The 22,628-nt window shown below is 50.4% G+C and overlaps 2 protein-coding genes across 2 annotated transcripts; both read left to right on the forward strand.

Annotated features, from left to right (window-relative positions):
• The first annotated feature begins 8 nt into the window (after positions 1 to 8).
• On the forward strand, positions 9 to 8,944 carry ZMYND19 (zinc finger MYND-type containing 19). Its single transcript, XM_057407313.1, has 6 exons — positions 9 to 65; positions 190 to 249; positions 1,492 to 1,598; positions 5,954 to 6,094; positions 7,080 to 7,260; positions 8,248 to 8,944. The coding sequence occupies exons 1-6, from the start codon at positions 15 to 17 to the stop codon at positions 8,389 to 8,391; spliced, it is 684 nt and encodes a 227-aa protein (XP_057263296.1). The 5' UTR covers positions 9 to 14; the 3' UTR covers positions 8,392 to 8,944.
• A 4,770-nt stretch (positions 8,945 to 13,714) lies between these two features.
• DPH7 (diphthamide biosynthesis 7) lies at positions 13,715 to 21,657 on the forward strand. Its single transcript, XM_057407314.1, has 9 exons — positions 13,715 to 13,888; positions 14,182 to 14,318; positions 15,179 to 15,266; positions 15,740 to 15,834; positions 16,727 to 16,893; positions 17,147 to 17,219; positions 18,286 to 18,351; positions 18,550 to 18,722; positions 19,750 to 21,657. Exons 1-9 carry the CDS (start codon positions 13,751 to 13,753, stop codon positions 20,331 to 20,333), a joined length of 1,521 nt encoding a protein of 506 aa, XP_057263297.1. The 5' UTR covers positions 13,715 to 13,750; the 3' UTR covers positions 20,334 to 21,657.
• Positions 21,658 to 22,628: the final 971 nt, after the last annotated feature.

The raw sequence follows: 22,628 nt of genomic DNA on the forward strand, positions 1-22,628 counted from the left end.
GACCCGGACCCGCCATGACCGACTTCAAGCTGGGCATCGTGCGGCTGGGCCGGGTGGCCGGGAAGGTGCGGGGGGAGGGGGGGCGGGATGGGGATGGGGATCGGGGGTGGGGGGGGTTGGCCGGGGCCGCGGGAGGGCCGTGCCGGGCCGTGCGGCCGCGCTGACGGCCGCGGTGCCGCTGTGTTTCAGACCAAGTACACGCTGATCGACGAGCAGGACATCCCGCTGGTGGAGAGCTTCTCCTTCGAGGTGAGGCCCCGCCACCCCCGTGCCCCCTCCCCTCGCCCCGCGGGACCCGCCGCTGCCTTCGCCCGCTTCTTCCCTCGCTCGCCCCCCCCCCCCCCCCCCCCCCCCGCCGTGTGCCCCGAACCCGCCGCCAGTCCCGCGCTGAGCCGCGGGGCCGGGCGGCGCTGCCCGATCTCCCGGTTCCCCTCGTGGGCCGCGCTTAAGGAGCTGCCGTGGGAGGGCCCGGCCCGGGGGGGGGGGGGGGGCGGTGGGGAACGTTTGAGATGGATGCAGGACCGGTGGGAGCGTTTTCCAGCGGGAAAAGTTCCGTTTCCTGGTTTAAAAACAAGCGTTGGTTTAAAGCGGATCGTTCTGACGTAGTTTGAAACAAACTAACGCATCGGGTAGTTGAAAACAATTTCCATGTGAGTATTTATGGTCATTATTTTACAGCCTTAAATTTACCGTGTAGGTTTTTTTCTTTCCTCTTCCCGTGTGTCCGCTGTGAGAACAGCTCATTTGTCTGCCCGTGTCGGGGCTGGCGGCCTTTAAACTGCTCACCCCACACCCAGCCCTGATGAGTAAATGTGCTCCGAGTTAACTTGCTGCATCCCGGGGAAGCCGTTGTCTCTGGCACCCGCTGCAGGTGGATCCTGCGAGGCTCTGGGGGGAAGGACCGCAGGGGGGTTGGAGGAGGGACCGTGGGTGCTTCGGGGCTCATAGGAGGAGCTGCCAGAAAGCTCCACATCCGCTCGTTCCTCCATGGTGGTTGCTCCCCATAAGCATGTCCTAGCGCTGCAAGCACCTGGAATCTGTCTGGTCCTTAGTACAGCTCTCGAGCATCGGGGTTGGGGAGGGAAAAGGGCAGGACCATTCCTCCCACTGGTAACCTCTCGTTAGGTTGGTGTAAAGCAGCACCAAAGATGAAGCCTCAGTGCCATGATGACACTGGAGTTTATACCTGAGTGGAGATGGAGCCTCCAGGCTTCCAGCCAGGTTGGGGCTGTCCTTTGTCCAGTGGGGCACATCCATGCTCAGCTCCTTTGTCCAGTGGGACGCATCCAGTCTCAGCCTCCTTTTCCCCTTTCCTAACCCCCAGTAGCAGAGCCAGTGGTTTCCCTGTGGAGGTTTGAAACCACTCAAATTCCGCTGAGGCTGAACAGCGGAAACAAGTGCACAATGGTGGGTCCTTCCCCTCTGCCAGGGGCGTGTGTGTGCTCTGCTGTGTGGTGGTGGATGTGCTCACAGCCTTTCCTTCTTCCCTAGGCTCGGATGGAGGTCGATGCTGATGGAAATGGTGCTAAAATCTTTGCTTATGCCTTCGACAAGAACCGCGGGAGAGGATCTGGCCGCCTCCTGCACGAGCTGCTCTGGTAGGTGTGCTAGGAGAGCTGAAGGCTTTGAGGGTCACAGAGGTGGAGTTTGCTGCCATCACCTTGTGTGGTGTTCATCCCACAGCCTGTAGTATGTGAAGTCTTTGCAGGAGGCTTACAGCTCCGCTCGGCTGCAAGCCCAGCACAGGGGATGCCCAGAGGTGTTGCTGGGGCTTGGTTTTGCACTGAGCCCTCAATCAGCGGAGCCTCTAAAAATGCTGTATACAAGGGAAAGAGAGGTGGGTACTATTCCAGCAGATGCTGTTTAGATGTGAGAAATGCTGATGCAGCTTTGGTTGGAGGTGGGGAGCAGGGGTCTGGCTCCATTTAATAGGTGAAGACAAACCTTTGAAGTTCGGTTTGCTGGTTCTTTTTTCACCCTGTGATAACCAGGTACTTGTTACTGGCACCAGTGCAAATGGGCAGGGCACTGGAGAGAGACAGAGCTAATGATAACTGAAAACTTTGGGTGTTTTGTCTGGCCTCTTGGAAAGCTGCCTGTAGGGGAGCAGATTCATATTGCCCAGAGAGGTGGTGGATGCCTCATCCTTGGAGACATCCAAGGCCAGGCTGGATGTGGTTCTGGGCAACCTGATCTAGGTGAGGATGTCCATGCTCATTGCAGGGGGTTGGAGCTGGGTGAGCTTTAAGGTCCCTTCCAACCCAAACCATTCTATGATCCTGTATCAGCTGCAGTGTCTTATTGTCCCTGTTCTAAGAGTCATTTCTGGACACCATTTGTAGCTGCCTGTTAGGTTTCAGAGGCCAACTTGCTTGTGAGAGATGAGCTTATGCAGTGAGCTGAGGTGCTGCTCTCTGTAGGTGTGTTCCTGGGCTTCTAGAACTCTGCTGAAGAGCAGTTAACTGCTTCTGAAAGCCTTTCTGAGAAGTTCAGCACGTTTCCTGTTCAGTTCCATAAGCCATCCTTAGGAGTCCCAGTGCCCAAGGTACTGCTGTGCTGTTAGTGTTGCAGGTTACTTTTCATTCCCAGTCTGGTCTCTACCAGAGGAAGGAGCCAGGAAGAGCAGCAGAGGCTATTAGTATTATTTGCAATCAGCTCATTAAATATGGATTTTAACCTGCATCTGTTAATGTTTAATCCTGTTGCACATATAACTTTGGTGAAAATGATTATGAGGTTGGCTGCAGTGTGTGGGGTAAGTCATTGTCAGCTCCTAACTGTGAACCTCAGACAGTAGTAATTGTAAGTGCACTGAACAGCACCTTCACAGCATTCCAGCTGGCTGGTGCAGGTGAGGGCAGCCCAGCTCTGTGCTCATTACCATCATTGCCTCTTCTGGTTTGTTTCAGTTAAATTAGGGAATAACCCTGGGGTGTTGTTAGGTAATTCAGACTGTGTCACCCTGCGTGCCTGGTGCACAGACCAGAACTCTGTTGGAGAGGCAGAACTTGTCCTTTGCGAGAAGGGTGGTGCTGAAGGTTTTGGAGCTTTGGAAGACGAGAGATGGGCAGCGCTGGTCATTGCTGTTTGCAGAGCTAGCCTTGCTTCTTGGGGAAATGAAAAGCAAAGAACTTGAATTACTGCAGGTGTAGGAGTGTGATTTACCTGTTCTGCCCCACAGGTACCCCAAAAAATCAGCTCACTGAAAACTCTCACCCAACTGCGTGCTTCTGGTTTAAGGTAAAGGGCACAGGCACATGTTGGATGCTGTGGCAAAGCAGGTTTAGAAGCATGTATTTCTAATTTGGTTAAGCAGGTCTCTGCTTACGTAGAGAGCAGGGAGCTTGTAGCCACCACAGGGACCTTCTCCCACTCCTGCCCCGAAGTCCTCCCTGCTGCTGACTCTGCTGGGAGTGAACTGCGGCACTAAATGGGCGCCAAGATCTGAAAAACACCCACATGTGCTGCAGTCCTCCTTCAGGAAGAACTTCTGCAGCCTCCCTGGTGCTCGCTGTGTCTCAGGCTGGGCTGTCAGCAACTCCAGAGCAGGGTTTGAACGTCTCTGGGTAGGGACCTGCAAGTAAGTCTGTCATCTTCTCACCCTGTTCCCTGTATAGAAAGCCCAGCTTGCTGTATTTTGGCTGGGTGCAGTGATGTTCCCTGGGGAACAGCAGCATCAGATTAGTCATAAGTATCAGTAACTGCCTGCTCAAAAAGACAGTGAAGACCTGATTTCTTTTTAAGGGCACTTACCATCACACTGTGTTAGCCTACTCAGTGCTGGTTCCTGACTTGAATCGGTGCTGTTTGTACTTGGCACTTCCATCACTGGCCTCAGTTCCTAAGTTAGCTGCTGAAATACCAAAAGAACAGGATCCAGTTAATCCCCTGCATTTCTGGTTGAAGTTTTGGTTTAAGTGTTTTGCCTGGCATCTTGTAGGAACTCGGTGTGCTGAGGGATGTAGACGCTTTGGCTCTGCTGAAGAGTTAGCTGTGTTACTGAGCCTGTTTCTTTTCTGTCCCCTTCTGCAAGAAACAAGGGGAGGTGTTCCATGAGCCAGATGCTCCCTGCACACTTACCTTGTCACTTGAGGTAATAGAGGAACTGAGAGCAATGTGAACAAATGGGGTTTGTACAACGGGAGGAAGATGGGCTCACTGGGGCAGTATTTGCTTAGGGGGTTGTGGGTGCAGATCCAGGCTCAGCAGGAGCAGTGGTAGGTCTGTGCCACTCTGCTGCCATTTCCTGGTGTTATGAGCCAGTCTCTTGTAATCCTCTCTCCTCCAACTCCAACCTTTATTAAACTGGCATTATCTAATCTATTCAACAACATTTCTTTGCTTGGTCTTAGCCTCCCTTCCCCCCCCGCCCAGGGTTTGCTCTTGCTCTGGACTCCCTCCTCCTATCTCTCTTGTTGGCACTTGTCCTGGTCTCAGTTGCAGGACCTTAACTCCTCCCCTGGCTCTGTGTCTGACAGATGCTCACCTTCATCTGTTCAGGTCCATGTACCTCCTGGGTTCCCACTTGTAGCCCTCAGGACTCCTGATGTCCTTTGCCAGAACCTTTGGGAGCCTTCAGGAGCACAGAAGTAGCTTTTCCTCCTCTAGGGCATTTCAGCAGGCTCCTTTCCATAGCTGTTTGCTGTTGTTGGGGTTTCATCCCCTCTGCATGTTCTCCTGCAGGGCTGTGTGCTGTGTGTAGGCTCTCTCAGGGAATCTTACTCACTAAATTCTAGGAAGTTTGGTGTATGTGTGAATTGCAAGTGGTTTTCTTTCCCCCAAAGTATAGAATTTAAACATACCTGGGTGGATTTTGACAAAACAAAGACAACATTTTTCATTATCAGTCTCATTGAAATGAATTTCCCTGTTCTGCTGGATAAAGCTTTGTAAAGGGGGGAAAAAGTGGGATTTTTTAACTGGGCAAATGTTCCCTCTTCACAATTGGATCCCTGTTTGAACTGAAGTGTTCAGTGGACACTGAGCAGGAAGCAGAGGAAGCAGCATCCAGACTAGACTCAGGTGAAGTTGCAAGTAGCCGTTGGAAGTGGCTCCTAGAAGGAAATGTTGAGTAACCCTCAGGCAGATGCTGACAGCTTTCCATGCTTTAATGCTGTCAGGCTGTTCCCTCTGTGCATGGAATCCATCATGGCACAGCAGGCATTCCAAGACACAACTGCTGCCCAAGCCTTGCATTTCAGGTGGGATGGGGATTCCTGCAAGAAGTGATACGGAAACTTGTCCAGGCACAAGGGTGCTTGACAGTGAACTTGATACCTCCTGAAAGGGGAGCTGAAAGGAAGGTGGAATGGGAAATGCAAACTGTTAAAGGCAATAGGGAAGAATTGCAGCAAGACTTAATGAGCAGCTATCCCCTGGTTTGGCTTTTAGCACATTTCAGATGCCTCTTGGTCAGCTGTGGAGCCATTGCAGACTTTCTGTGTGTTACACTCAGAGTCTAAAAGGCATTTGCATACTTGGTGAAACCTCTGTCCTGTTGCTTGTTAAGAGACATTTCGTCATAAATAACAAACCGAGTTCACACCAGTGCCACACTTGCATTAATCTGTCTGATAGGATTTCTTATTAAAGCAATAAAACACTATTGGCACCTTTCAGCTCTGCTCTGGGGAACACAGCAATTGCAGAGATGCTCTTGCGGTAACTGGAGTAGTCGTGCCTGGAACTTTCTTTGCAATATGCTTACAATTGTACTGTACCACGCCTGTCTTTTGATTCAACTCATTTATAATGGAAATAACCTCCTGGACCGAGTCTCTTTCTTCTGGGGGCTGGTATATCTGATGTCTCTTAGTAACTCAAGCTTTACTGAGCCTGTTCTGGGGACAGCAGGCTAAAATGCAGCATGTCCTCCAGAATCAGTGTGATTCTTTGCTTTTTAGCTATAGAGTCTGTTCATTGCTGAGCTCCATGTTGGTTTTGTCTCCTGCAGGGAGAGACACCGGGGAGGGATTGCTCCTGGCTTTCAGGTTGTACATCTGAACTCGGTGACGGTGGACAACCGCCTCGACAATCTGCGCCTGGTTCCTTGGGGGTGGAAACCCAAAGCTGAGGACATCTCTAGTAAACAAAGGTATGTCAGTGGCTGGCAGGGGGCTGCCATCAGGAAGCTTGAAAATACCTGAAATTGTCTCCTTCCTTTAGTGATTTTCATCTGGCAGAGCCTTTTGTATTTGACCTTGGGCTGCTTACACATCACTGCACATCTGTGCTTCCTCACTTGGAGACCAGAGTTAATGCTCAGTGTTCCTGCTGGCTGTGAGCGGACCAGCTCACCCCGTGCTGTTATTGTGCAGAGGTTCTGCCGTGCCAGAGGTTGTCATCACAGTGAAACAGGCACCTTGTGTTCCCTTCCACTCCAGTGGTGGCATTGGGCATGCTGAATTAAGTCTGCAGGTTTTACTGGCTTATGGCTCCCAGGCATTGAAATTCTAACACAGCCTGTAGAAGCCAGCAGCTGCTTGCACTTGTAATGGTGTATCTGAGTCAAAACCCAAATAAGTTCCTGGGATCAGCTCCCATCACCTTTCACTAGTAGGTGGTGGGAACATCCTACATGCCATATTGCACTAATGTGACTCAAAGCACATCAGACTCTTCATGTCAGGATGGGTTTGGCTAATCCAGGATGCAACACTGGCCTGTTCATTTTTGATGGGAGACCCAAAACTTACCATCTTACTAGGCATTTGAAACACTTGCAGTACCCATCAAATAGGGATGTTCGGAGCTTATTAAGCTAGGTCTGAGAAGTGATAGTGAATGGCAGTGATACTACAGTGATGCTCCCTAGGAGTTTAAGAACAAAGAACAGACCTCAAGCCATTTACAAAGAAACAATTCTGCTCCACTGTAAATGTTTCTTGATAAATATTTTTTAACTTATTTTGCATTTAAGCTAAAATAACACTGAAAATATCCAGTATATGAGGAGTGTGTGTAGGCTGAGGCTCAACAGGCTCAATCCAGTGTTAACCCTACTTAGTTAATTTGGAATAAATGTCTCTGTATGCTTATCACGAATTTATGGGCCTTATTTGTGCTTGTTTTATTTCCAGGGAACAAAGTCTGTACTGGCTGGCAATCCAGCAGCTTCCCACAGATCCTATAGAAGAGCAGTTCCCTGTACTGAATGTGACGCGATACTACAATGCTAACGGGGATGTGGTGGAGGAGGAAGAGAACTCGTGCACATACTATGAATGTCACTACCCCCCATGCACAATGATTGAAAAGCAGGTATGTGAGGACTCAGGCTGCTCTGTGTGTGTGTGTCCAGGGATGTGTTCCTTGCAATGTAAAGCTTTACACAGTTGCTAAAAGTGAGAATCCTTTTTAGTCAGGTTTTCTTTGGCATGAATCTTGAGGCCCTGTGGTTATCTTCTGTTTGAGAGGAGGTAGTTCTGAATCTGAACAGCAAATGACTTGGTGGTTTGCTGGGAGGAGCCTGATTGTTGCAGAGTGCACAGAAGGACAGGTGGAAGCGTTCCTGTAGGGACACAGAGCTGGGATGAGCAGGCAGCTGGGTAAGACAGGAAGAAGCATTGTAAGAAGGTTTGGGCGGTAGTGGAATCAAAAATAAACTGCTTCACCTTTCATGAGGAGAGGGTGAATTGAGTGGCCTTTATTCAGTGGGGAACTGGGAAGAAAGGCAGCGCTAGTTCTTCACTGTGGGTGGATGAAGTGGAGCAGCATACATAGAGAATGGCAGAGAACAAAATGTACAAGGGCTGTGCCTCTTTGTCAGACACATGTCCTCATCGATGAATATGCAGGGCTCTTCTGAGATAACAAAAGCTGAGTAGGCTAAAACCATTGTGTTCCACTTCTTTCTTTGGGGAAGAGAATGTTTGCAAAGATGGTCTTAAATGCCCTCTGTTTGACGAAGAGGGAGCTTTACCTTTGATTGGGGTCTGAATACAGGTTTCCTGAGGAGCTGTATGGCAACAGCTGAGCTTGTGCAGCTATCCTGATCATTTCTGAGTTTAAGATGTTTGTGGCTGAAAACAGAACTTAAGCGCTCCAGTATCTTGTCTGTCTGCTAAGCCCACCCTGCAGAAGGAACTGCAAAATGCAACAGATGCAATCCCTTCAGAACTTTCTGACTCTCGTGGTGGGATGTTCATGTTTGTGATGGGTGCAAAAGACCTCATCATAACCCTGCTTGGGGAACGGTGTTGGGGTGCTTGGAGCAGGCTCACTGACGCCGTCTTGTGTTCTTCCCAGCTACGTGAATTCAACATCTGTGGCCGCTGCCAGGTGGCGAGGTACTGTGGGTCCCAGTGCCAGCAGAAGGACTGGCCTGCTCACAAGAAGCACTGTCGGGAGAAGAAACGGACCTTCCAGCAGGAGCTGGGACCGGAGCGGTGACCGGGCGGCGCAGGCCTCTTAGCAGCAGGATTCCTTCTCAAAGGCATTGGACTCTTGCTTTTGCACAGTAACAGACTGCTTATTGAAGCCAGAGGCACTGAAGAAGAAAAAACCCTGTGATGCTTGAGCAGAACGGCTGACTGGACTGAGCCAGCTCTGACTGGTGCTGTGGGAAGGGGTTGGGACGACCCTTTCCAGTATTATATTCTCAAGCAAAAAGACTACTGTGGAGGCTCCAGGCAGGAAGCTTCTCATTATTTATATGTTAATACGTTTGTAAACTCCTGTACAGTTTTTGTTAGGACCTCTTGCTAGGACTCAGTAACTGTAATGTCCCGAGAACACGGTGTTGGCCTCAAAGCTGAAAAAAAAAAGGCAAAAAAAAAAAGGCACGTAGCAAAAGCTTTCCCTCCCATGTGGCTGCAGTGGCTGCGGTGGTGCCGAGGCCCGAGGCTGGCCCCGGCCTCAGCAGTTGCTTTGGAGAACTCTGCATGGAAGTTATATTTAAGAATAAAAGGGGAGGGGGAGCAAACCAAGTAAAGGTTGGAATGAATCCGTGTCTGCTCTCTAGCTTTCTCCCATCCCCTTCCAGCTGCTTCCAGAGCACAGTTGTGCTTGGACGTGGGGAATACCCACTCAGTCTGGGGTCTGGGGGCATGGGCAGGCTCCAGCATTCCTGCTTTAGGAGAAGGGCTGCTGGACAGTGTGCTTTAAGCAACTGGTGTTTGGGAAGTGGAACGAGCTTTCTTGTTGGGAATCCTTTGTACATAAAGTGGTGGTAGGGAAGCTCGGGTAGTCAGCTCTGTGGGGATGTGGCTGCCCTCATGGCTTCCCTATAAGCACAGTGAGTGCTGCAGTGATGTGCAGATGTGTTTGAGTGATTGAATGTTTGGCAAATTGAGTTAGTTAGTTTTTAAAGAGATGCCATCAATCCAAGAATCTTTTTTGATATTTTTCTGATGCAGGAAGGAGTCAAAATAGGAAGGAAGGAGGCCTTGGCTTGCAGGGAATGTGCCTGAGTTTTGTTTTGGACATCTTGTCTTCATAATCTGATAGTTTTTTTCTTTTCCATTATTACTTTAGAAATACAAGGAATATCAACTGAGAGTCCTGAAGAAAATGGGTACTTTAGTGCCAGGTGTTAGTCTTGTTTTGCAGCAGAAGTTTGGGAGTTGCTGAATGCTTAATGCAGAGCCTTCCTCAGAGTGCTCAGTGAAAGAGGTGTTCAGTTCCTTTGTAAAAGCTCTTAGGAGTTTTGTTTTTTCCATCAGGCTTCACTTTGCCATTTGGTGTTGCAGCGTTGGTCCTGCCTGTGTGCAGTTCGTCGGAAAACGGAGCTGCTGTGGACTTCCAATGTTATATTCTAATATGTGCACAGGAAGTTCTTAATTTTAGGTTTTGGGTGGGTTTTTGTACTTTGGCTTTAAGCATCTTAGGAAATAACAAAAGTTCTGAAGCTTCCTGCTGGAAGGTCACTTCTTAGGCACTTTGTCAAGTGGCAGCTCTTGAGTCATGGTTATACTGTAACCTTTCTGTTCAGGCAGCCTAAAATGCCCTGAAGTGTGAAGATGTCAGCAGGAGCTCATCCCATTTTCCTGTAACGGGTTATTTTTTATGGAAACATTCAGTAATTTGCTCCAAATGAACTGAGGTTTTGATGAATATGAAATGGGACACAAATATTTTTTTGAGATAATCCACTGAAAAGGGCAGAAGTTTTTCCTTTTTCCCCTTTTAAAGGCTGCCATTTGTCCTGCCAGTTTTCCATTGCCAGAAATCAGGTTTAGCAAAGTGAAGTGCAGCCTTGGAGCATGGAAACACTTCTGCAGCGCTGAGCAGGGAAAATGTCTGCTCCTGATGTATGTGATGTTGCTGCAATAAGAAATGAGGACAGGGAGAGGCTGCAGGTAACATCCTGCTGGGACAACAGGTAGATTCCTTTTGAGCAGCAAATGAAGGAAAGGTGAGACTAAAACTGCAAGACTGGGATGGTGGGAACCTCTGGCACTCCTGATCCCAGTGAGTGTGGGAGGGAAGGAAGGGGTGAAGCTGGAGGGGAGGGAAGCTGCCCACTAGCTTAGAGGTCTGTTAAACCATCAGCCAAATGAAAAGCTGCCCAGACATCCTGAAAGGGCTTGGTGATACCACAGGATCTGACCCCAGTGAGCAGCCTCTGGCTCCAGCCTGCCCTTGTGCCAGGGAGGGAAGTGGCTGCAGGGCTTTGAGTCCTGCACAGGTCCCTGCAGTAGGCATGTCTCTGCCTGCAGAACAGCTTTTCCTGCTTGGTGGGGGAAGCTGTGTGACTGATCCTGGCAGAAGATCTTTGTAACTTACAGAGACCTTTCCTTTCTGCAAGGTGTGTCAAAGAGGAACCAGTTACACATGAACATGGCAGCTCTGCTTCACACAGCCTGTCTGTGTTCTCAGAGGATGAGGCTCTCCTTTCCCCTCTTAAAGACACCAGGCTGAAATGGATATCCTCATATGGGCAAGCATTTCAAAAGCACAGGGTTAGAGCACATGGTCATTTATCTTGGAGCAGGCCTGGTAAATGAGCCCACTTTCAAGGACTTATCCTGAAGGAGATACTCTAAATCTTTTCCTGCAGGGAACAAAACCTGCATCTTTTACTCCTTGGTTCTCTGAAGCATGGAGTACGCTGCACACACCCCTGCTTCACCTGGGGACCAAAACAAGGCTTAGTGGGTCAGGTTTCCTACCTAGGAACATGTGTTTGGAAGAGGAGCACCAGAGGAGTTCTAGGGAGAAATGTGGGCATGCCTGAGGGGCTGTGAAGGGTTGAGAATGAGAGCAGTGCATAAAGATCAGGGTCCTCTGCTCCCCCACAGCCTGTTGTACAGTTGTTTGCCTCCCAGCTGGAATCTCCAGCAAGCTGCTTGAGGATCTGTGGATTCATGTGCTTTTGGGAGATGGAATTTGGCCGTTCAAGGCAGTGCAGTCCTGTTGGCATGGCTTTACCACCAGCTGTCTTCCTGTGTCCTTGTGAACGCACGTGGTGTGTTGTGCAGCTGATGGGGATGGATGGGCCTGAGGGTGCCTGCTGGTGTGTCACACTGGTTGATCTTGAGTCACCAGGAGTGGGTGAACATCTGCCTGGTGTAAGGCAGTTCCAGGAGGACCCTGTGGGCTTCTAGACCCTTTGGGAGAGCCTGGAGAAAGATCTCAGCCACAGCTGCAAATTGTCAAATCCAGCTCATGTCAGGAGCCTGCAGCATCACTGATGCTGCTGTAACAGAAGGGTGCATGCACCGTGTAAATGCATCATGAAATGTTGACCCTTTCCCTCCAGGTACTCCTTCACATCAAAGCAGGGTGCTATCCCCAATCCCAAACATCCAAAAGTGACGATTAAAACTGATGAAATTCATGGCTGGCTTAAGTAACACAAAATCTGAAATATAATGTATTCCAGGGCTCAAGAACCTTTTGATATGAGCCTTTAATACACCCATGGAATTATACTTCAGTTTTCCTCTGTGGTGGTGATTTAATTTCTGAAGGTAAAAGGGATAGCTGAAAGACTTAAGCGCCTGTGGGTGGCATGGAGACAGTGTAAGTCACTACACTGAGGCCAGGAAGAAATGTTAAACCCATTAAACCCACCTAAACCAGAGCCGAGGACAAAAGGAGGTTGGTGTGATCAAACAGCAGCGTGTGGGATGCTTGCGGAGCAAAAAGAAATCCTTCATAAACTGATCTTGTGCTAAGTGTGAAAGATGGAAAGAATAAGATCTGGTAGGTGAAAGGGGGGGGGGGGGGGGGGGGGGGGGGGGCAGACAGACAAACAAAACCCCAAACCCAACATAATGCAATGGGAAACGGAATATAAAGAACATTCAAGTCATGAAACTCGCACGAATCATTTTGAAGACGTCGGGAGCGCTCCCTGCCGCTCAGTCAGCTGCCAGCAGCCACCATGCTCCTTAAAGGGAAGGTCTGACCTGAAGTCCCAGCAGAAAGAAGTGTTTGCATGTGTTCATGGGAAAGAGATGGGGAGTATTTCCATATGGAGAGCTCGACAGAGAACCGTTTAGAACTGGAAGTGCCTTTAGGAGAGAATCAAGTTCACCTGAAATGAGCAGTAACACGTTGCCAGGACACACGGTCCCAGCTGCAGGCTCTAAGGGAGCTCTGGGATGAACAAGCCAAGCTGCCAGCTGCGATGGGGACCCACAGCAAGTGTGAGAGCAGCTTCTGAAACGAGTTTCAGGGCAGCTATGGCAAACTCCAGCCAGGTGAACACAGCGAATTCACAGATGCACCATCAGTGGGCAAATACTGGGATGTAGTCGCTGCAGGTTTGGTACAGGGAGATTCTGCTTCAGAACTGCATGGGAATTGCTTTAATTGCACCAACAAGCAGGGGCTAAAGGCATTTGGTTGGTGCAGTGCTTGAACTTCCCCAATGGGTTTGATCATGACTGTGTTCAAGGAGTTAAGGAAAATAAGCTGCCTTAGGAAAAGGGGGAATGCTGTCACAGAGACTAAATGAAGTTAAAGGGAGGGGTTTTGTGTTGGAGGGAAGTCAATAGATGGATGCTCAATACATTAAAATATAGTTGAGGGAAAAGTAATGACTCGGGAAGGCTGGACCGTCCACTGACATGGCTGTTCAGGGCAAGGATGTAACAAGGGCTGAGTGAGGAATTGCAGAGGGATCTTACGAGACAGGCTGGTAGGTGAAACTCGGCGTCAACAAAGCAGGGCTGCTCCTGGGAACACATCAACAGAGGAGCTCTTGCCTGGCTGCTCTCGCTCAGCAACGGGAGCCTTGGGTTGTGGAACACGGTCCTGCGGAGCGGCAGCAAACCAGGCTCGGGGGAAGGACGGGAGCAGAGAGCAGCACCACGGCGTGCGCCAGCCGCGCACCACAACCCGAGGGCGCCGTCCTCACCGTCCCCCGGGACAGGGCTGCGAGGGAAGGCGGCTCCGGGATCCCTCACGGTGTGGGACACGTGGGAAGCGCCGCTGCATCAGCCAGGTCTCTGCGGGATGAGGAAGGGCTGCACCGGCGGCGGAAGGAGGTGGGTGCCAAGGGCACACCGGCGCCGATCGCTCTGGGCTGGGTTCAGCCCGAGCAGCAGCGGTCACCTCACGGGCGTTTGCGCCGCAGGCCCCTTCCCTTAGGACACGGCCGGTGCCGGAAGGCCGCGTTTGGGGCGCTAATGGAGAACCCTTCCCCGCGGGGGCTGGGGACGGAGCTCGGCTCATCCCGGCTCGGCCCGCGGGGCTCCTCCTCCTCCTGCCGCGGGAGCGGGCGGGCTCGGGGGCCGCCCGTGACCAGGAAGCAGACGGGCGGCGGTTCCGGAGCCGCCCCGCAGCGTGAGCCCGCCCGGAGATGGCGGCTCCGTGCCGGACGCGGACGCTGCAGGTGGTGGACACGGAGTTCAGCGCGGACGCGGTGGAGTGGTGCCCGGTGGAGGGCTGGCACAGCATCCTGGCCTGCGGAACCTACCACCTGCGCCCGCCCGACAAGGTGAGACCGCGCCTCGGCGGCGATGCCCGCCCTTCGCGGCCGCCTCAGCGGGGCCCGAGGGTCCCCTCGGCCGCCTCAGCGGGGCCCGCCGTGGTTTCCCGGCCGTGGCTCCCCGCAGCGGGGAGGGGCCGCCCGGTGCGGGGCTGTGGAGCTGCCTTGGCCTTAACCCCGCAAGGGAGGGACTTGGCGAGCGGGAGCCCCCAGCCCTGCTCCCGCAGCAGCCCTGGTGCGGGAGGTCTGCGGGAGGAGGAAGCACCGCTAAAGCCGTGGTGACTTTCCCGTTTCCCATACAGACTGACTGCCGGGGAAGCAATGGGGCTTGTGACCGCACTGGCCGCCTCTACCTCTATCACTACAACGAGGAGCAGCCTTTCATCCCGCTGACCGAAATCCAGAGGATCGACACCGCTGCCATCCTGGACATCAAATGGTAACGCTGGCCCAGCAGGGACTGGGGCATGGCTGCTGTTCGGGGGATCTCTTTTGCCTGTTGGTGCAGCAGCAAGAGTCATATTTGTTAATGACGGTGTCCCTGGCTACTTGGAGGGAAGTGTTCTCTGTTTGTTCCAGTAAGCAAAGACCATGCTCATTTCTGTGTTATGCTCTTGTGCTGGCTTATGAGCAGTTGCCTCTTGTTTTAATAGTATGTGTAATATGTTTAGATATGTTTATATAGTATGTATATAGCCGAGATTCATGGAATCTGTAAGGTTGGAAAAGCCCTTTAAGCTCATCCAGTCCAACTGTTCCCTGCCTTGGCACTGCCAAGGCCACCACTAACCCATGGCACTGAGGCCTCGTCTCCACGCTGTGTGAACACTTGCAGGGACGGTGACTGCAGCCCTGCCCTGGGCAGCCTGTTCCAATGCCTGAGCACCCTCTGGGCAAGGAATTGTTCCTCAGCTCCATCTAAACCTGCCCTGGGGCAGCTTGAGGCCGTTTCCTCTTGTCCCATCCCTTGTTCCTTGGGAGCAGAGCCCAGCCCCTCCTGGCTCCATCCTCCTGTCAGGCACTTGTAGGCAGCGATCAGGTCCCCCCTGAGCCTTCTCTTCTCCACACTGAACCCCCCAGGTCTCAGCCATTCCCCATCACACTTGGGCTCCAGGCCCTGCACCAGCTCCATTGCTGTTCCATGCATGTGGAACTTGAGGAGGCTGAGGTTTTCTTTGTAAGATTTTTGGTTTTGGTCAAGTACCTTCTTGTGCATCCTGGAATAAAAGTGGTGACCTTGTCCTCCACCTAAAATACAAGGAAGATGGATATTCAAGACTTGTTTCACTTATCTTTTAGGTGCCACATTCCTGTTGCAGAACATCCCATGGTTGGCATTGCAGACTCCACAGGCGCCGTGGAGTTTTGCCACCTGACGGGAAGCGAGGTAGGTGGCTGTAACGCCTGCTGCTGTTGAAGTTGGATTTAGTCCATTGATACATCTCTGGTGTTATTAGCAGTGTGTGGAGACTTGCAGGAAAGCTGCATGGTTTCCATGGCTTCCTCAGTATGCTTAGCTTTTTAAGCACTGCTTTTGCCTCCTGATAATGTTTCTTATAAATTCCACAAATTGGCACCAGAGAGGCTGGCTGGGCTCTACCCACCTGCACGGGGTGGGAAATGCAGGGCATAGAAGCATATCCTGGGAACTGTCAGTTTAGAATAAGTACAGACTAAGTGGTAAATGTAGCAGAAGGTGCAGAGTTACTAAAAGCAGGGACATTTCATTTCTTCTTTAGTGTGGGACCCTAATATACTCATCTGTCTCTGGAAAACACCTGCAGTGGAAGTAAGCAGTACAGATTTTGCTATATACCTGCTGTTTTCCCAGTCTTAACCCATCCCTTTTCTTTCCAGTAGAAGAACAGCTGCATGTTGGAGCCGTGCTTCAGGGTTGATCTCGGTGCACAGTGTCTGGCTTTGTCTTTAGACTGGTCCACTGGACGAGAGCAATGGTGAGCATGGGAGGTAAAGGCTGGTACTGGAGTTCATTGTGCATGCGACAGCTTTCAGGCATAAGTTGAGGGCTTTGAATGACTCTTTGGTGGCTTCTACTGTGGGAGCCACTTCTCTGGGCACCCTGTGCCATCGCCTCAGCACCCTCCCAGGGAAGAGCTTCTGCCTAAGAGCTCAGCTCAGTCTCCCCTCTGGCAGGTTAAAGCCATTCCCCTTGGCCTGTCCCTACATCCCTTGTCCCAAGCCCCTCTCCAGCTTTCCTGCAGCCCCTTCAGGCACTGGAGCTGCTCTCAGGTCTCTCCTTCAGGAGCCTTCTCTTCTCCAGGCTGCCCCAGCCCAGCTCTCTCAGCCTGGCTCCAGAGCAGAGCTGCTCCAGCCCTCGCAGCATCTCTGTGGCCTCCTCTGGACTCACTCTGAGAGCTCCATGTCCCGCTTGTGTTGGGGGCCATAGGAAGAGAGCAGGAACAGTCAGGATCAGCCAGTGCTTCCGATGTCTGTGACAGAAGGGAAATAAAACATTTCTTTGCACTCCAGAGGAGGGAAGAGACTTTGAGAGGTCCATGTCAGTGTGAAAAATTAAAATCCCTCTTCATATGGAATTTTTTATTGATGTAATATCAAGCATGTGAGAAATCAGGTTTTGCATCTAGGAGAAGAACAGAGCGAGGGCTTGTTTTCTTTCCCTCATATGAGCAGTTTGCTCCTGCTGTGAATCAGGGAATGGGGATCATTGGTATAGATGATTTTAAGAAGGGGTGGGCTGAAGCTGAAAAGAACAATATAAATCTGTGCCTGCCTTCTGCTGCAGTACCAGTTTCTGTCAGTGTTCAGTTGAATCAAACATCTCTGATTGTTTCAGTAATTTCCACTGTTTTCTCTTTTCCATTCTAGTGGATGTCCTTTGAGAGTGATCAGCAGTGACTCAGAGGGGAAGCTGAATCTTTTGGCCATAGATGAATCTGCTCCTTCTGTGCATATCCTGAACCAGTGGGAAGCTCACAAATTTGAGGCCTGGATTGCTGCTTTTAATTACTGGGACACGGATATTGTGTATTCAGGTCTGTAAGGGCTGAGAATCTCATTTGGGAGTGTTGGGGTGGGGGCATCTTGTTTAGGGATGTGTGTTTCTTGGGATTTTTCCTTCCAGGGATGAGTGTGCTGCTGGCATCACACCTCTTGAAAGAAGTGAGGCCTCTGCTGGGGGAAAAGGCTTCTGGATTGTGGGAAGTGGTTGGATTTAATTAGAAGTTGTACCTTATAAACTGTACTTTGGGTAATCACTCAGGGCAGTGATGTCCTGTCATTGTGCAGGAGGAGATGACAACCTGCTGAAGGGCTGGGACACCAGGCGCAGGCCAGAGGATCCTGTCTTCACCAGCCGGCGGTGAGTGAGTGGTGTATGTGGCTGGACCTGCAGTGGGTGTGTGTGATTACACCATGCTTCCATCCCCTTCCTGAGGCATGGAATTCAGAGACATGCAGGGACAGTGGAGTCCTGTTTCTGCCACCTTGGGGAAATGGAGACATCTGTTAGGGTTTGTCATTAGGGACTATCATCAGGGGTTGTAGGGACAGGACAAGGAGTGATGGGTTTAAACTGACAGGAGACTGAGATGAGCTCTTAGGCAGAAGCTCTTCCCTGGGAGGGTGCTGAGGTGCTGGCACAGGGTGCCCAGAGAAGCTGTGGCTGCCCCATCCCTGGCAGTGTTCAAGGCCAGGTTGGACACAGGGGCTTGGAGCAAGCTGCTCTAGTGGAAGGTGTCCCTGCCTGTGGCAGGGGTTGGAGCTGGAGGAGCTTTAAGGCCCCTTCCAACACAAACCTTTCTTTGATTCTATAATCAGGATTATTTAAGGTTGAAACTTTCTTCTCCATATCCTTCAACATAACAAACCAACTCCTGGTGTAGCTTCTTCCTAAAAGAAGGATCCTGATTTATGCTTATTTTGGGAATTTCTATGTGTGTAAAATTTGGATATCTTAGTATGGAATGATTTTAGAAAATATGTTATTCTCCACTGTTCATTCACTTTAAGTAATCTCTTTTTTCCCTGGTGGCATAAACTATCTTTTAGAATATGATGAAAACAATATACAGAGCTCTGGTAAAATTTGATATGTAACCTTAAAATACGCTATGGATTATTGCCATGGAAATAGTAATGTTGGGAGGAAAGACTCCTGGGAATGGAGCTGCTTTGCTGAAATTCTTGCAGGCTTTGAACAGCAGTTCATGGTGCACATAGTAGTAGAAAATATTTGTGCTGAGAGACTGTGAGTAGAAGTTTTGCCTTGGAAAGGCTGTAGGACTGTGTAGGAGAACTCTGCTTTGGTGTTTCACTGGATTGAACTTTGAGCTTGAATTATTCTCCTGACACCTTGATGCAGTAATGTGGCCCCAAACCCTTTGAAACTTAAGGAAGAATCCTCTGCTCTGTGTTCCTCTTTGCAGACATTCCATGGGTGTGTGCAGCATTCAGTGCAGTCCCCACCGGGAGAACCTTCTGGCTACTGGCAGGTAAGTCCCTTTGGGCTGCTCTTCATTAGTGTCACCAGTCTCCTGTTACTCTGAACATGCTCCTGCTGCTCAAGGTGTGGCCTCTTCAGAAATCCAGTGTGGTGGAGAGCACGGGATCTTCCCTAAGTTTCTCCTGTGCTTGCTGCTCTGCACCAGCATCGTTGCTTCTCTGCCCATTTATTTGTGACCTGTCTCCAGCTATGATGAGCACGTGCTGCTGTGGGACACCAGGAACATGAAGCAGCTGTTGGCAGACACCCACGTTGAAGGTGGTGTGTGGAGGCTGAAGTGGCACCCAACGTGTGACTTCGTGCTGCTGGCAGCCTGCATGCAGAGTGGCTTCAAAATCCTCGACTGCCGCGGGAGCTTGGGTGAGTGGTCCATGGATTGGAGGTGCCCTTGTGCTGCTCTCCTGTCCTACCTCTGGGTTAACAGGGAGATTCCAGCTCTGAGCTTGCCAGAACGACCTGGATGTTGTTAGTAGCGAGATTTCATTCCAGGTTGAGGTAACTCTTCCAGCTTTCCCAGACCTGTCCTTATATCGGCCTGATGGGCTGTGCACAGGCACTGTTGTTACTCATCTGTTAATATCTCATCACTTCACTTTGAGGGCAGAAAGCCTGTTTGGTTTGGTGTGAAGGCTTTGCCTGTCAATGTGACCCTTCTGGTTATTATTCATCTAGATGGTTTCAAAGAGGTTCTTCTGAATGTCAGGTGGTGCTTTACTGTCAGCAGAAGTTACTGACCTGCTGGTGGATTGGTTGTTGCTTCAACAAGGAAATGCTGTGCAGTCTGGTTAATCTAGAATAGCACGAATAAACCCTCTGTGTGAATCAGAGGGTATTTGCATGATTAAAAAGCTGTTCGCATTCCCATTACAAATACAACCTGACATAAAATGGTTGCCTCCCTGGGCTTCTCCTGGCCTTGGGCAGATCTGCAGCTTGTGAAATGAGGATAACATTTCTCCTGTGTAGGGGATGGAGGACCTGGTGTCCACTGGATGTCACAGGCATATGCTGAAAGCTCACACATCTGCAGTTTCTTGCCCACCAGAACCTGCTTGGTAATGTCCCCAGGTGTGTTTGGGCTCAGTGCAGGTCACCCTGTGAGCTGCCTTGGCTTTCTTGAGCCTTATTAGGTGTTCTGAATTATGAGGCTCTCTATCCTCATGCATGTTAAAGCCTCTTCTCCCACCTGCTTACTGAACCAGGGAAAATCAAGACTAATGAGAAGTGGCTGAGAAATCATCAGGAGAGGCAGGACCTTATTGCTCCTACAGCAATAACCAGAGAATTCTTCCTGTAGGACACAGCCAATGCTAGAATGGCTTCTGGGCAGGCTGCCACCATTTCCCAACTTGATTTCTGCTCATTTCATGTTATTATTTCTTTCAAGCGGAAAACACAGAGGAATGCACCATCCTGTCATCCTATGTCTTGCACAATTCCTTGGCCTATGGGGCTGACTGGTCAAGGCTGTGTCCAAGGGGTTCCTTGACTGCCACACAGGACTCCACTGCTGCATGCCAATCTTCAGAGGAGCTTGTGGGAAGATCAGAGGAAGGAGACGAGAGACTGAATTTTCAGGTCCAAAACCTGAAGATCATTTATGAGTCTCCTACAGCTACTTTTGATGTGATACTGGATGAGGAGAGCGAAGGCCCTGCCCCACCGCTCAAAGCAGAGCGGGCTCCTGAGCTGCCCAGGGCTCCTGAGCTGGCTGGGGGCTCTGATTTAAAGGGGAGCTTGGATTTGGCTGTGGGTCCAGCCCGAGGGGTAGGTTCTGGCTCAGGAGCCAAGAGACCCTCAGGCATGGGCCTGGCCAGTGATTCAGCCACGTCGCTTGACAGCCCCAAGGAAATGAGTATTGTAGCAACTTGTTCCTTCTATGACAACATCCTTCATGTGTGGAAGTGGGAGATGAGCCTCATTCCAAGTGCTGGGTCTCCACCTGAAAGAACAGCCCAAAGTCTGCACTGACCAGAACTGGGGAGAGGGGGAGGAAAACTCCTGTGCCAAGAGTGACATCTGCACTTGGTCCTATCTGATTTCTGTTGGGCTTCTCCAGTTTTGTTGTTGAGCTTGTGAGTCTTGTAAGGCCGATGCTGATGGGATTCCACTTTGCTTTGAGGCCTGTGGCCAAGAACAGACACGTTTATTTAGTTTTCCCTCACTGTACTCACTCCGAGCAGGACACCTTCCTCTCGGTGGCTGCTTGTTTGTACCCTGTATTTGAATCCCTCCGGGGCTGGTTTGCGTTTGCTTGGTTGATGTCTTAATCCTGATCTCCTCCTTCCATCACAAACCAAACCCGTCTGCGCTGCTGCCTGTAGATGAACACTATGCTCAGAGGATCCCTGAGTGTCTTGGAAAAGCCCACGAGCAGAGGTGTGGCTGTGCAACCTGCCAGCTGGGATGGACTTGGAGAATATGCTTACAGCCAGGGGCTTATGGTGATCTTCCCAAGGGAGAAAGTCTTTTCTAGAAGGAAATCCCGACTGACTGGTGTGACCGGCAGCAGTTTGGTGGCTTTGCTCCGAGCGGGGCCTTTCCTGTTAAGGATTCTGGTGTCTCCACAGCCTGACTTTATACTGGCCTCACCACCTGGTTGTCATCTTGCTGAGCACCTCCGAGCTGAGCACATCCTGGCTTGGCAGAACCAGTGCAGTCAGCAGTACATGTGCTGGTGCCACACTTCCCACTCTCCACAGCAAGACGTATCTTTAGCTCCAAAGTCAAGAGCTTTCAGTTCTTTAAAGGTGAACAGCTTTAAGATCCAAACCTCCACAAAGTATAAGCAGTGTTTCCTGACATCTTTTAAGGTCAAATTAAGTACAGAAACCAAAATCTTACTAATGTTGCCCTAACTACCTCCAGGGATGGCTGCAGGTTTCTCGTGGTTGCTCCATTAGCTTTCTTTTTTCACTGTGAAATAGCAGCAAAACACCAATTCTGGAACACTTTCTCTTATTATCTTCCTAGAAACAAAAAAACAGCTTAAACTAGGTAAGTAACATCTAGCTTGTGTGGTTACTTTTTGAGGATCCTAAAGAATTTAGTTGTCTGGAGGGAAAGAAACACCAGCACCAGGGATCTGTCTGTAACAGTGCTGCTTCTGAACCAAGGTACAGCTGGGAAGGATCATGCTGCTTCAAACCCCCTTGTTCAAGGGTGAATGTGTATTTTGGAGAACATTCTTGAGCACTGTTACATGGGGATTCGTATTAGTATTGTGAACAAGAGCTTTTGTTAAAAAAAAACACCCTATTTTTGGATGTTTCTAAAATAAAATCGATAGAAGTGATTTCTCTTTCTTGGTTGTTTTGGGTTTAAGAGGTTCTTCAGTGAGGTTCTCCAGTGAGGACCTTCCTCCTGTCCTGCAGTGCCTGCAGTGCTCCAGGCTCAGGGTGTGTGGTGGCAGTGAGTGTTCTCTAGGGGTTGGAGCAAATGATCCTCACATAGAATCAGCCAGGCTGGAAAAGCCCTTTAAGCTCATCACATCCAATGGTTCCGCCAGCACTGCCAAGGCCACCACTAAGCCATGGCACTGAGGGCCTCATGTACATGGTCTGTGAACACTTCCAGGGATGGTGACTCCAGCACTGCCCTGGGCACCCTGTTCCAATGCCTGAGCACCCTCTTTGTGAAGAAAACTACCTTTCAGGTAGTTGTAGGGAGTGATCAGGTCCCCCCTGAGCCTTCTCTTCTCCAGACTAACCCCCCCCCCCCCAAGGTCCCTCAGCTGTTCCCCATCACACTTTTGCTCCAGGTCCTGCACCAGCTCTGTTGCCCTTCTCTGACCCTGTTCCAGCACCTCAATGTCTCTCTTGGAGTGAGGGCCCCAGAACCGAACACAGGATTTGAGGTGCAGCCTCATCAGTGCCTAGTAGAGGGGAATGATCACTGCCCTGGCCCTGCTGGTTACACTATTTCAGCTTTATCAGCTATAGCTTTTTCAGCTATATCAATTCTACAACCAGATCTTTTGAATCAACTAGAAAACGTTTACCATGGTGTTGGCCATTTAAGACCGTTTCTGTCCCTTGAATGTCACGGCAAATCGTTTCTATTTAATGTCACCATTCAGTTAATAAACGCACACGGTAGCTTGACCAAAGGATTTGAAATAAAACGACCTGCTATTGCCCAGGCATAAGTCACAGCTGCAGGTGCTTATGACAGAAACCTGTGTTGAGACCAGTGTCAGTACAGCCACATGGACATCACATCAAACTGTGCTGCTTCACAAAAATAGAAGGTTTTTTTTGGACAGGG

Source organism: Pezoporus wallicus, unplaced genomic scaffold, assembly GCF_028554395.1.
Source record: "Pezoporus wallicus isolate ANWC-B61680 ecotype Strahan unplaced genomic scaffold, APGP_CSIRO_Pwel_v1 contig_8234, whole genome shotgun sequence".
In the NCBI taxonomy this organism is placed as follows: domain Eukaryota; kingdom Metazoa; phylum Chordata; class Aves; order Psittaciformes; family Psittacidae; genus Pezoporus; species Pezoporus wallicus.